Source organism: Colobus angolensis, unplaced genomic scaffold (assembly GCF_000951035.1).
Source record: "Colobus angolensis palliatus isolate OR3802 unplaced genomic scaffold, Cang.pa_1.0 Scaffold447, whole genome shotgun sequence".
NCBI lineage: Eukaryota > Metazoa > Chordata > Mammalia > Primates > Cercopithecidae > Colobus > Colobus angolensis.
The window spans coordinates 238,860-250,852 of NW_012117899.1; the positions used below are offsets into that span (position 1 = coordinate 238,860).

The 11,993-nt window shown below is 49.1% G+C and overlaps 3 protein-coding genes across 5 annotated transcripts; 1 reads left to right on the forward strand and 2 right to left on the reverse strand.

Annotated features, from left to right (window-relative positions):
- The first annotated feature begins 1,342 nt into the window (after nucleotides 1-1,342).
- Nucleotides 1,343-2,696, forward strand: APOA2 (apolipoprotein A-II). Of its 2 annotated transcripts, none has more exons than XM_011957572.1 (4): nucleotides 1,343-1,387; nucleotides 1,557-1,632; nucleotides 1,938-2,070; nucleotides 2,466-2,696. In XM_011957572.1, exons 2-4 carry the CDS (start codon nucleotides 1,581-1,583, stop codon nucleotides 2,581-2,583), a joined length of 303 nt encoding a protein of 100 aa, XP_011812962.1. In that variant the 5' UTR covers nucleotides 1,343-1,387; nucleotides 1,557-1,580; the 3' UTR covers nucleotides 2,584-2,696. The 2 variants fall into 2 exon arrangements, with proteins under 2 accessions (XP_011812962.1, XP_011812963.1); XM_011957573.1 differs by having other exon boundaries at nucleotides 1,367-1,480.
- Nucleotides 2,697-5,727: 3,031 nt separating this feature from the next.
- FCER1G (Fc fragment of IgE, high affinity I, receptor for; gamma polypeptide) lies at nucleotides 5,728-9,646 on the reverse strand. 2 transcript variants are annotated; one of them, XM_011957576.1, is made up of 5 exons: nucleotides 9,520-9,646; nucleotides 6,881-6,972; nucleotides 6,681-6,716; nucleotides 6,236-6,256; nucleotides 5,728-6,091 (listed from the first exon to the last, which is right to left on the reverse strand). In XM_011957576.1, exons 1-5 carry the CDS (start codon nucleotides 9,566-9,568, stop codon nucleotides 6,029-6,031), a joined length of 261 nt encoding a protein of 86 aa, XP_011812966.1. In that variant the 5' UTR covers nucleotides 9,569-9,646; the 3' UTR covers nucleotides 5,728-6,028. The 2 variants fall into 2 exon arrangements, with proteins under 2 accessions (XP_011812966.1, XP_011812965.1); XM_011957575.1 differs by having other exon boundaries at nucleotides 6,878-6,972; nucleotides 9,520-9,606.
- Nucleotides 9,647-10,188: 542 nt separating this feature from the next.
- On the reverse strand, nucleotides 10,189-11,993 carry LOC105522940 (NADH dehydrogenase [ubiquinone] iron-sulfur protein 2, mitochondrial-like). The gene is made up of 5 exons (XM_011957579.1): nucleotides 11,951-11,993; nucleotides 11,123-11,218; nucleotides 10,861-10,944; nucleotides 10,670-10,727; nucleotides 10,189-10,431 (listed from the first exon to the last, which is right to left on the reverse strand). The coding sequence occupies exons 2-5, from the start codon at nucleotides 11,210-11,212 to the stop codon at nucleotides 10,394-10,396; spliced, it is 270 nt and encodes an 89-aa protein (XP_011812969.1). The 5' UTR covers nucleotides 11,213-11,218; nucleotides 11,951-11,993; the 3' UTR covers nucleotides 10,189-10,393.

Consider the following 11,993-nt stretch of genomic DNA (forward strand, 5'->3'; position numbering starts at 1 on the left):
CCTAGCACTTTGGGAGGCCGAGGTGGGCAGATCACCTGAGGTCGGGAGTTCAAGACCAGCCTGACCAACATGGAGAAACCCCGTCTCTACTAAAAGTACAAAATTACCCAGGCGTGGTGTCGTATGCCTGTAATCCCAGCTACTTGGGAGGCTGAGGCAGGAGAATCGCTTGAACCCAGGAGATCGAGGTCGCAGTGAGCCAAGATCATGTCATTGCACTCCAGCCTGAGCAACAAGAGCAAAACTCCATCTCAGGAAAACAAACAAACAAAAAAAACTGCACATACACTTCTGAATTTAAAACAAAAGTTAAAAAACAAAGATTTCTTGGTCTCTGGTCACTACCTCCCTCATTAGCTCTGCCCCTCCACTCTCACCTCTCAGGAATGTTCCACATACTCAGGGAGTATGCTTGGGGGGGCAAAAGGGTGAAAGATACAAATGCTTCTGATATCTATTTAACTGATTTCACCCAAATGCTTTGAACCTGAGAATGTACCTATCCCCCTCCCCTACCCCCAACAGGAGTGAGACAAGGGCCAGGGCTATTGCCCCTGCTGACTCAATATTGGCTGATCACTGCCTAGAACTGATAAGGTGATCAAATGACCAGGCACCTTCAACCTTTACCCTGGCAGAAGCCTCTTGTTCACCTCTTTTCCTGCCAGAGCCCTCCATTGGGAGGGGATGGGCGGAAGCTGTTTTCTGAATTTGTTTTACTGGGGGTAGGGTATGTTCACTGATCAGCATCCAGGTCATTCTGGGCTCTCCTGTTTTCTCCCCATCTCATTACACATTAACTCAAAAACGGACAAAATCATTTACACTTGCCTCTTACTCGACCCTCATTTTCCTAACCCCCATAGCCCTCAACTCTGTCCCTGATTTCAATTCCTTTCTCCTTTCTTCTACTCCCCAATATCTCTCTGCCAAATTGCAGTAAAGTGAGATAAGGTTGAGAAATGAGATCTACCCACAATGGAATAAAGATACCATGAGCTTTCCATGGTATGATGGGTTGATGGTATTCCATGGGTTGATATATCAGAGCTTTCCAGAGAAGTAACTTGGAATCCTGCTTCCTGCTGCATTCATGTCCAAGGACCTCAGATCTCAAAAGAATGAACCTCAGATATACCTGAAGTGTACCCTCTTAGCCTCCACTAAGGGCTGTACCCCCTGCCTCTCACCCCATCACCATGAGTCTTCCATGTGCTTGTCCTCTCCTCCCCCATTTGTCCAACTTGTTTATCCTAACATAATCCCTGTCCCACTGGGCCCATCATAGTTCCTGTCACCTGACAGGGGGTGGGTAAACAGAGAGGTATATAGCCCCTACCTCTCCAGCCAGGGCAGGACAGACGCCAAGGACAGAGACGCTGACTAGGTAAGATAAGGAGGCAAGAGGTGTGAGCAGCATCCAAAGAGGCTTGGGCTTCAGTTGTGGAGAGGGAGAGAGCCAGGTTGAAATGGGCAGCAGGTAGGGAGATCCCTGGGGAGGAGCTGAAGCCCATTTGTCTTCAGTGTCCCCCCAACCCCCACCACCCTCTTCCTAGGCCACCTTCCCCACTGTCACCAACATGAAGCTGCTCGCAGCAACTGTGCTGCTCCTCACCATCTGCAGCCTTGAAGGTGGGTGTGATATGGAGAGGGGGCCAAAAGGGAGAATGTGTTGGCGGTTATAGCTACCTATCTGCCTATGCTCTTATATCTAGGTCTGGCAACCAGAGGGCTTGAAAGGAAGATCATTCCCTGTCTAAAGCCCAGAAAGCCCATCCAAAGATCTGACTGGATACCTTTTTGGGGAGGGGGCGGAGAGCTGGGGTGGGTACTGGCAGAGGTATGGCAAGAGGCCAAGATTCATTGCTGTGGACCCAGCTGAAAAGAGTGTGTGTGTGTGTGTGTGTGTGTGTGTGTGTGTGTGTGTGTGTGTGCAGGAGCTTTGGTTCGGAGACAGGCAGAGGAGCCAAGTGTGGAGAGCCTGGTTTCTCAGTACTTCCAGACGGTGACTGACTATGGCAAGGACCTGATGGAGAAGGTCAAGAGCCCAGAGCTTCAGGCCCAGGCCAAGTAAGTCTAAGGGCAAGGAGTTTAGGAGCTGTGGAACTGTGGAAAGGAAGAAGGGAAGATGAGAGGCCCCACAGAAGACTGAACCCAGGGGTGGGGATTAGGGCAGATTAGGCTTAAATTGGAGAGAAAAAGTCCTTCGTTGCCCAAAGATCCCACACGTTTCTTAGATAGAGAGGAACAGCAAGAACTGGGCCTTGAATTTCAGTCTCTAGGGTCTGTTCCTCTACCCAGCAAAGGTCTTGGCTCTACTCCCACCTAGGGGCTTTGCCATGCAATGGACGAGGCACTAGAGTTGGGGGACCTGAGTCAGTCTGCTCTGACCTCCCACCATGACCAAGGCCCCTGCCAGTGCCTAGGGTCCCTCAAATTAAACTCTAATCCCCTCACCTATCCAGGGCTTACTTTGAAAAGTCAAAGGAGCAGCTGACACCCCTGGTCAAGAAGGCTGGAACGGATCTGGTTAACTTCTTGAGCTATTTCGTGGAACTTAGAACACAGCCTGCCACCCAGTGAGGTGTCCAGACCATTGTCTTCCAACCCCAGCTGGCCTCTAGAACACCCACTGGCCAGGCCTGGAGCTCCTCTCCCTACCCACTCTTTGCTACAATAAATGCTGAATGAATCCAGCTCTGAGCCTGGTATGTTTGGGGGACTGGGAAAAGTAGGGGAGTAGGGGAGGGGAAGAGGAAGGAAAAGGAAAAGTCTGCTTCTAGAAGGAGAGAAGTTTGGGTGTGGAGGGGTGAAGAAAGGATTGAAGACACAGCTGATGAAAATGACAGGGGGAGGGTGCCATGATTCTTCTCCAAACCCAAAGAGTCTCCTACGGGCTGGGCATGACTCTGCAAGAGAACACTAAAGAGGCTTTGCATTGCACACGGAACTAGGAGAGGAAGGAAGAATTCACAAACTGAATCCCTCGATTTCTGGATGTCATAGAAAATGAGGGTACCCTGGTGGGGTGCAGTGTTTCACGCCTGTAATCTCTGCACTTTGGTAGGCCGAGGCAGGTGGATCACTTGAGATCAGGAGTTCCAGACCAGCCTGGCCAACATGGTAAAATTAGCCAGGTGTGGTAGCACGTGCCTGTAATCCCAGCTACTTGGGAGGCTGAGGCAGGAGAATCGCTTGAACCCAGGAGGCGGAGGTTGCAGTGAGCTGAGATCGTGCCACTGCACTCCAGCCTGGGTGACAGAGTGAGACTCCGTCTCAAAAAAAAAAAAAAAAGAAGAAGAAGAAAAGAAAAAAAGAAAACGAGGGTACCCCTCAGAATCTCCTCTTAGTCTATGAAGAAAAGAAAGCTTCCCAAGGTATCAACCAAGACCCTCCTTTCCCTTCTGAGCCAGGGCAACACTATGTTTCCCCCTTTCTCACAATAAAAGACTCAAGTTTGCTCCTCTCCCTGGAAGTGCTCTAATTTCTCCATTTAAAACCTCTTGTTCAGGCCAGGTACCGAGGCTCACACCTGTAATCCCAGCACTTTGGAAGGCTGAGGTGGGAGAATCACTTGAGGCCAGGAGTTAGAGACCAGACTGAGAAACACAGTGAGACCCCCTAATATATTTTTTTTAACTAAAAGCAAAAGCCCAGCTGGGTGCAGTGGCTCACACCTGTAATCCCAGCACTTTGGGAGGCCAAAGTGGGCAGATCACCTGAGGTCAGGAGTTCGAGATCAGCCTGGGTAACATGGTGAAACCCCATCTCTACCAAAAATACAAAAATTAGCTGGGAGTGTTGGCACATGCCATAATCCCAGTTACTCAAGAGGCTGAGGCAGGAGAATCGCTTGAACCTGGGAGGTGGAGGTTGCAGTGAGTTGAGATCGTGCCATTGCACTCCAGCCTAGGCACCAAGAGTGAATCTCTGTCCCAACAAACAAACAAACAAACAAAAAACAAACAAAAATCCTCTTATCTAGACACTGCCTGTGGAAGACCCATTCCAAGCCTCTCCTCCACCGCTATCCAGGCACTATTCATAGAACTGGCCTGGTAGCCATCTTGGAGCCTGGAACTAGTAGCTGTGGTAGCCATTTAAAGGCCTGGCAAGTATCCAATTTGGTGGACATGTGGGACTAGAAAAACTTTGGGAGCTGTGATACCTGGATGAAATGAAAATGGAATGGAAATCAGTCTGAGTTGATGGGAAGAGACTTACAATCCCAAGAGGCAGAGCAAGGGAAAATGAAACATTTTCCGATAAAATTTTATTCCCACTTTATCTTTAAAAGAGTTACTTCCAGGTCAGGCTTGGTGGCTCACACCTGTAATCCCAGCGTTTTGGGAGGCCAAGGTGGGCAGATCATAAGGTCAAGAGATCAAGACCATCCTGGCCAACATAGTGAAACCCCATCTCTACTAAAAATACAAAAAAAAATTAGCTGGGCATGGTGGTGCTTGTAGTCCTAGCTACTCGGGGGGCTGAGGCACAAGAATCGCTTGAACCTGGGAGGCAAAGGTTGCAGTGAGCCGAGATCGTGCCACTGCACTGCAGCCTGGCAACAGAGGGAGACTCCATCTCAGAAAAAATCAAGAAAAAAAAGAAAAAGTTACTTTCCTACCCTGGCTCATTTCTCATATCTCATCTGAAATCACCTTTCCCCTGCAGACACTGGAGATGGCTCCAATTCCTTCCAGATATTGATCAACCTCCTTCATCTGGCCTTCATGACCCTCACCATTCATGATTACTCACTACCCCTTCTCTTTCCCAATATCCGCTTTTTCTCATGTGGCAAAATGTGCAGAGACAAAAGTGATCTCAGTCAGTTCCTTGCAAGCTAAACTTGGACAGGTTAATTAACCTCAAAGAGCCTGAATTTCCTCACAGGGTTAATTAGCAGAACAAATGGTACAATGAGCTGGAAAATACTTTGAAAAGTGTAAGTCGCTGTGCAGTGTGAAGTGTTGTGCAGCACTGTGGAGGTTGGGGGTTATGCCAGGGGTAAGCTTGGAGTCTCTAGACCCATTCTGAAAAGACTGTGGGTCACAAGTAGGACTGGCAGCATCTCCTGTGGTTTAAATTCTTCCAGGCAAATATTCCTCATAACTCTGAAAACAGGACAGGCATTGACAGGGCCTTGACCACCACCCATGCACTTGAGGGAGATGACCCGCCATTTGGACCCAACTTATTTCCCTTTGCTTTACCTACCACTAACCCATCTGGCCCTCTAAGCTCCCACTTGCCCCAGACGCCATGAAAATTCACTATTCCTATAAAACCTTCCATTAGGAGCTTCATACATGCCTAGTCATACCATCCATTCTGCATATTTGGCTTTTCAGCTATGCTGATTCCCATATGCATGTACTGGATTGGTGCTGTCTGGATTGGTGACCATCTGGGGACACCCAGGCTCCCCTACAACCCAACCTTGGTTCAATCATCAAACACAGAAGGCCATGCTGATACAGAAGTCATTTCTTATGTTTCCAAATATGCCTAGACTCCTAACACACTAGTACCTGCTCCAGCTCCATCCTCAGAGCACCTGGAGGTCAAAGGTTTTATCCCTCCCCCAGCCATAGTCAACATTTACCCCTCAGTCAGCAAAATAGCCCTGAAGTCCGTTAGACTATGAGTTCTGGAAGTGAAAAACTGTATCTGGTGCTTAGTAGAGACTGAATAAATATATGATAAATGAATGAATGAATAGAGTCCAGTCCATGGCAGCTTTATTGGGGGTTCTCCCTTCCCATATTTAGCTGGAGTTGGGGATGGGGAAGAGAAGAAGGGTGGGACAAGAGAGTGAGACTAGAATATAAACATCCGTGAATAGCATCTGAGCATTAGTCTTTAACGGGGAGGAAGAATCACTGGTATATATTAATTTAGGGCACAGGATCATTATAGGGGTAGGACCAGCTGATGTTATTGGCATGCAGGCATATGTGATGCCAACCATGAGGGCTGGAAGAACCAGAAGCCGAAGAAGAATATGACCGCATCTATTCTAAAGCTACTGTGGTGGTTTCTCATGCTTCAGAGTCTCATAAGTTTCCTGGTTCCTGGTGCTCAGGCCCTGGAGGTGGGAGTCAAAGGGTGATCAGGAGCTGGAGCCCATCAGAGGCCCCTCCCACCTCACAGGCCCCGCCCCTTCCAAAGATCGCTCAAAATCCCACCCTCTTCTGCTGACTTCCCAGGTAGGGGAGGCAGGCACACTTACCGTGTAAACACCATCTGATTTCTGCAGAGACAAAAGAAGCAAAGCATTAGAGACCCACACCTTCTCCAGGGTCCCTCAGCATCTGCCCCACCCAGGGAGGCATGGGGCGTGGGCGGCCGGCCACCATGTCAGAGGGCACTCACATGGATGCTCTGGACCATGGATGCCTATTTGCCCACATGGCTACAAGCACACATATACACCCGACATACCACATCCAAGTCTCTCACATATTCTTTGTCACTCTATGCTTGATTCTTCCCTGTCACCTGTCGAATATTTTACTTCTGGCTTGGCTAGGTAAGGTGGGAGGGAGGCCTCTGAGGTGTATGCAGATCAGCACCTGAGAGGCATGCCCTCCCAGAGGCCCAGAATCCCAGGCTGGAGCCCCAGAAGGGCTGAAGCTCTGAAAAGTTGTTGACACCAGGTGTGGGAGGGTTCATACCTCATAGCTGGCTATAGCTGCCTTTCGCACTTGGATCTGGAATGAGGGAAAGGTTATCAGAAAAGGGGAAGTTAGTGGCCCATGCCCCTTCCCTGCAAACTTTGTCGGGGAGCCCCTTTTATTCCTTCTCCTCGAATCCTTGCTGCTGTCCCCCTCCCACTTCCCCTTCCAGCCCCTTACCCCACCCTGCCCAGCGCTACCTTCAGTCGACAGTAGAGGAGGGTGAGGACAATTCCATACAGAAAGAGGATGGCATCCAGGATATAGCAGAGCTGAGGCTCTCCCAGGGCCGCTGAGGGGATAGAGGGTGCCCGTGGGGTCAAGGGCATCAGGGAGGATCTCGTACTCAGAGGAGAGAAGGGAAGGGGCTCTGGGAGGTAAGACAAAGCCTGGAGGGGAGCCGTCTAAGGGAAGAAATTCTGTTTCTCTCTGGCCTCCCACTGCCCTTACCTTTCCCTCTTCTCCCCCACCGTAGGGTCGGGCTAGGATAGGAAGTGTGAGGGTTCTATTGAGATGGGACTTATGTGGACTAATAATTGAGGCCTTCCCCCTCAGCCCCCCACGTTTTCTTTGTAGCACTGTGGGTTTTTCAGGCACCATTGAGCGATTTATCCACCTCAAGGGACCCATCTGAGTCCACCCGACTGAAACAAAAACCTCAGCCGAGAGGGGTAGTGGGAGGGAGAGGCAGTGGCAAATTTCAGTGAAGAAACCACAGAAGTGTCTCTACTAAGTCCTGTGACCTGTGGCTGAGGGCTGGACAGGAAGGATGTGAGCTGGGGAAGGGAGAGAAGGCAATTACTCTGTCATTGGTCATCTCCTAGCCTCAGCCTTGTTGCTTTCTGTCCCGCCACAAGACATTTAAATATGTAAAAAAAAAAAAAAAGTGTCTGTTTTTCCCAGACTGTACAGATACCTCAGGCTCTGAACACAAGGCTAGGGGAATGACCACAGCTATATGGATACCAGCTCCTGTTACTCTGCCCTATTACTCACTCTCTGGGCCTCTGAGGGGGAAGTTTTGTGCAATTTAAAAAAATCAAATCAAGTTTGGGCGCCAGAGACTGCTCTCACCCCCTATCAGAAGACCAGTAGGGAACATGTGACTAATGCCGGTCAATTACTGACATCGGTCAAGTACTTTTTATTCTGCAACACTCTTTCACACACATGATATTGCACAAATCTTAAAACTCCCTGTGAGGGAAACATCATCATTGCCATCTTATGGGTGACGAAACCAAGGCTCGGAAAAGCTAAGTAACTCACTCAGAGCCACAGAGTTAAGTGACAGAGCTGGAACTCAAATGCAGGTTTTCTGCCTCTAAAGCCCATGCTTTCCTTTGGGCCTCAGCGGGCCTCCTCCCTCCTCATCCCATGGCAGCAGACCAGTGGTTAACTTAATACTTGCTCCCACCTTCTCAGCTAGGCTGCTGGAATTCCTCCCCAGTCACTGTCTTTCAATTTCCACAGTTTCCCTGAAGTTTACTGACCTCCTCCTCCCCGACACCCAGCTGCCATCAACACACACACACACACACACACACACACACACACACACCAATCTGGCACACACAACCCAGAGTGAACAAAGAGTGGGAATTCTTAGATAGTGACTGGAGCCATAGAGCTGCAGAGACCTTCCCATTTCTGCCTCTATTTCTCAGCTCACACTCGGGTCTCTGGAACTGGGCATCTCATGCTGCCCATCCTCATATCAACTGCTGACAGAATGGAGCGTTAGCAATGACCCATAGAAAAAGCAATCCCGTCTGTTTGTTTTGGCTATATCCTTGCCTTACTCCCAAGCACAAGAACAGATTCCTACCTTCCTAAAGGGTTCTCTGTCTCTCTCTCTCTACATATATATATAAAATCTTTTTTTTTTCTTTTTCTTGAGACGGGGTCTCGCTCTGTCGCCCAGGCTAGAGTGCAATGGTGCAATCTTGGCTCACTGCAACCTCTACCTCCTGGCTTCAAGTGATTCTCCTGCCTCAGCCTCCTGAGTAGCTGGGATTACAGGCGCCAACGGTGCTTTGTATATTAAACCAGCTAGAGATCAGCTCCCAGCAGACAAGACCAAATGCACCCCATGGGAAACGCCGATCATGGAAAACAAAGCTTTTCACTAGACCCGCCCTTCATGCCATACAACCAGACCCTTCCCCTGCCACTTTCTATCAACCCTGAAAAGAGAAAAGTCAACCAGGCACAGTAGCGCTTTGGGAGGCTGAGGTGGGAGAAATGCTTGAGGCCAGGAGTTCAAGACCTATGTGGCCAACATAGCAAGGCCATCTTTTTAAAATAATAATAATAGCTGAGTGCAGTGGCTCACACCTGTAATCCCTAGCACTTTGGGAGGTCGAGGTGGGTGGATCACTTGAGTCAGGAGTTCAAGACCACCCTGGTCAACATGATGAAACCCGGTTTCTACTAAAAAATACTAAACTTAGCCAGGCGTGGTGGCAGGTGCCTGTAGTCCCAGCTACTCGAGAGCCTGAGGCAGGAGAATCGCTTGAACTCAGGAGGTGGAGGTTGCAGTGAGTAGAGATTGCGCCACTGCACTCCAGCCTGGGTGACACAGCAAGACTCTGTCTCCAAAATAATAGTAATAATAATATGAAGAAAAGTCTGGAATGAGGTAAGAAGGCAACAAGAAAGAAGGAACTATGAGTCTGGTGCCCTGGGTCGGGGCTGGATAGGACTAGCCTCAGGGTTTCCCTATGCCCACCTGCCCACTGTCAGTCTTCTTTCATCTGTGTTTGACTTGGCCCTCAGACCCATGCTCTGGATTTCCACCCTGGAGCCAGCTCACGCTATCCTCACCAAACCCTCTTACCTGCTTGTTCAACCAAAAGGAGTAAGAGCAAGACCACTGCTGGAATCATCTTGGGCTGGAGATCGGCCTTCCTGACAGCACTGTGCAGCTGTGCTCAGCAAGCAGTTCCCTGACCACAGAGTTCCCCCCTTCCTGCCACGCCTTCCCCCACGCTTTGGCCCCTTCCCCTTCCTGCGCAAGAGACTGGGCGGCTCCCGGAAGGGCCAACTAAGGGAGTTGGGAGATCTGGGCTCTTAAGCGTCAGCCCTTCAATGACCAACTCCTAACCCATAGAATGAGGAGACTCACACTCAGGAAAGACTGTCTACATCTGCCATTTCCCACTCCACCTGGTTCAGAGATTTATCTGTGCTAAACTGCCCGTCGACATTCCCTCAGACCCCACTATAGCCCTTTCCCTCCCAACTAGAACTTTACCCCAGGTCTTGATTGGAGTGGTTTACCAATTTATGTGGGCACTGAGAAGGTTTGGGCAAGGAGGGAACTAGGGGAAAGAGGAAACGGGGAATAGAGAAGTGGAAAGGACAAGAGTCAGAGAAGGGGGTGGAGACGAGCAGGAAAAATTGCAAAGACCTGACTGAATCTAACAGGAACGGAGGGTTAATGAACAGTCTTAGGTTCACAGTCCAAGTGAAGGACACTAAGATACTGAGAAACACATACCAGAAGTTTAGGCCTAGGGGCCGCAAGACGGCTAATTTATTATAATTTCTTTTTCAGTACATGCACAGAAAGCCTGACAGCCAAGTGTACATGAACATGTACACACACACACACACACACACACACACAGACACACAGGCCAATTTCCAGTGAGGGACAGGCTCCACAGAAGAAGCTGATAGGCATGGGGGATCAAACGCTGCTCCCCTGCTCACCGATCTACTTCTCCAAATACAATATCTTGGGTACCTAGGTGAGAGGATGGAGGGAAAAAGTGGTGTTACTTATCTTCCTGTTGTGAGGCAAAACAAACAAACAAAGAAAGTGGTGTTACCCAAGATCCAGAACCTGTTACTGTGCTCAAGAGATTGAGGACTCGAGGCCATCCCACGGCCTATGGTGAACAGGAAGTGTTCTCTTTCTATCCCCAGTGGGCGTCCCCAACTCCTTTGTCTAGGATACCTCTACTACACAATAGGCCTCGTACCTATGATGGCAACGACATCTGCCAACATGTGTCCCTTAGACATCTTGTCCAAACCAGCCTAGGGAGATTGAGATGGCAACAATGTTAGGTTAAGACTTGCAAGGTAGGGGGAGAAAGAAGAGTTCAAAAAAAACCTCAACCAAGGTCAGGTTTAATTACATGGAGTTAAAGTTACTGGGATTGATTCTTACCAGATGGGCAAAACCAGGAGCCTTGATCTTGCATCGATAAGGGCGGCTGCTGCCATCAGATACCAGGTATACCCCAAACTCTCCCTGTTCAAGGAAGAAGGTTGGATGTCTCTATTAACAGGAAGAGTGTTTTTCTCTGCCAACAAAACCTCTATTCATCCTCCTGTTTTTCTCTCTCATTGATGAATGAGCGTCTTGATAAACATCTAACCTTTAGGTACCTACTCTACATATGGTCTTTTCCTTCCCCTCCTCTCCTCACCTTGGGAGCCTCAATGGCAGTGTATGTGGCTCCTGGAGGAACTTGGTAGCCCTCAGTATACAACTTAAAGTGATGAATCAGTGACTCCATGGAAGTCTGAAGACAGGAAAAAGGAGCATCAATAAACCAAATCCAAACTCTGTCTCCTAGGCCTTCTCCAGCACAGAAAATAATCTCTACCCTCTGGGAGACTAAAGCCACATGTCAGTCAGTAAGCAGAGAGGATACAGAATAAAACACGAGAAATATGGAAGATTAAGAATCTCTTATATGGCCATGCACGGTGACTCACGCTTGTAATCCCAGCACTTTGGGAAGCCAAGGTGGGCAGATCACGAGGTCAGGAGTTCAAGACCAGCCTGGCCAACACAGTGAAACTCCATCTCTACTAAAAATACGAAAATTAGCTGGGCGTGGTGGTGGGTGCCTGTAATCCCAGCTACTCAGGAGGCTAAGGCAGGAGAATTGCTTGAACCCAGGAGACAGAGGTTGCAGTGAGCTGAGATCACGCCACTGCACTCCAGCCTGGCAAAGAGCGAGACTCCGTCTCAAAAATAATAATAATTTTAAAAATTTTAAAATAATCTCTTATTATACAGTGAATTCTCTATAAAAAGAAAACTGGGTTGGGCGTGGTGGCTCACCCCTGTAATTCCAGCACTTTGGGAGGCCAAGGCAGGTGAATCACCTGAGGTCAAGAGTTCGAGACCACCCTGACCAACATGGTGAAACCCTGTCTCTACTGCATACAAAAAATTAGCTGGGCATAGTGGCACATGCCTGTAATCCCAGCTACTTGGGAGGCTGAGGCAGAAGAATTGCTTGAACCTGGGAGGTGGAGGTTGCAGTGAGCCAAGATTGCACTCCAGTC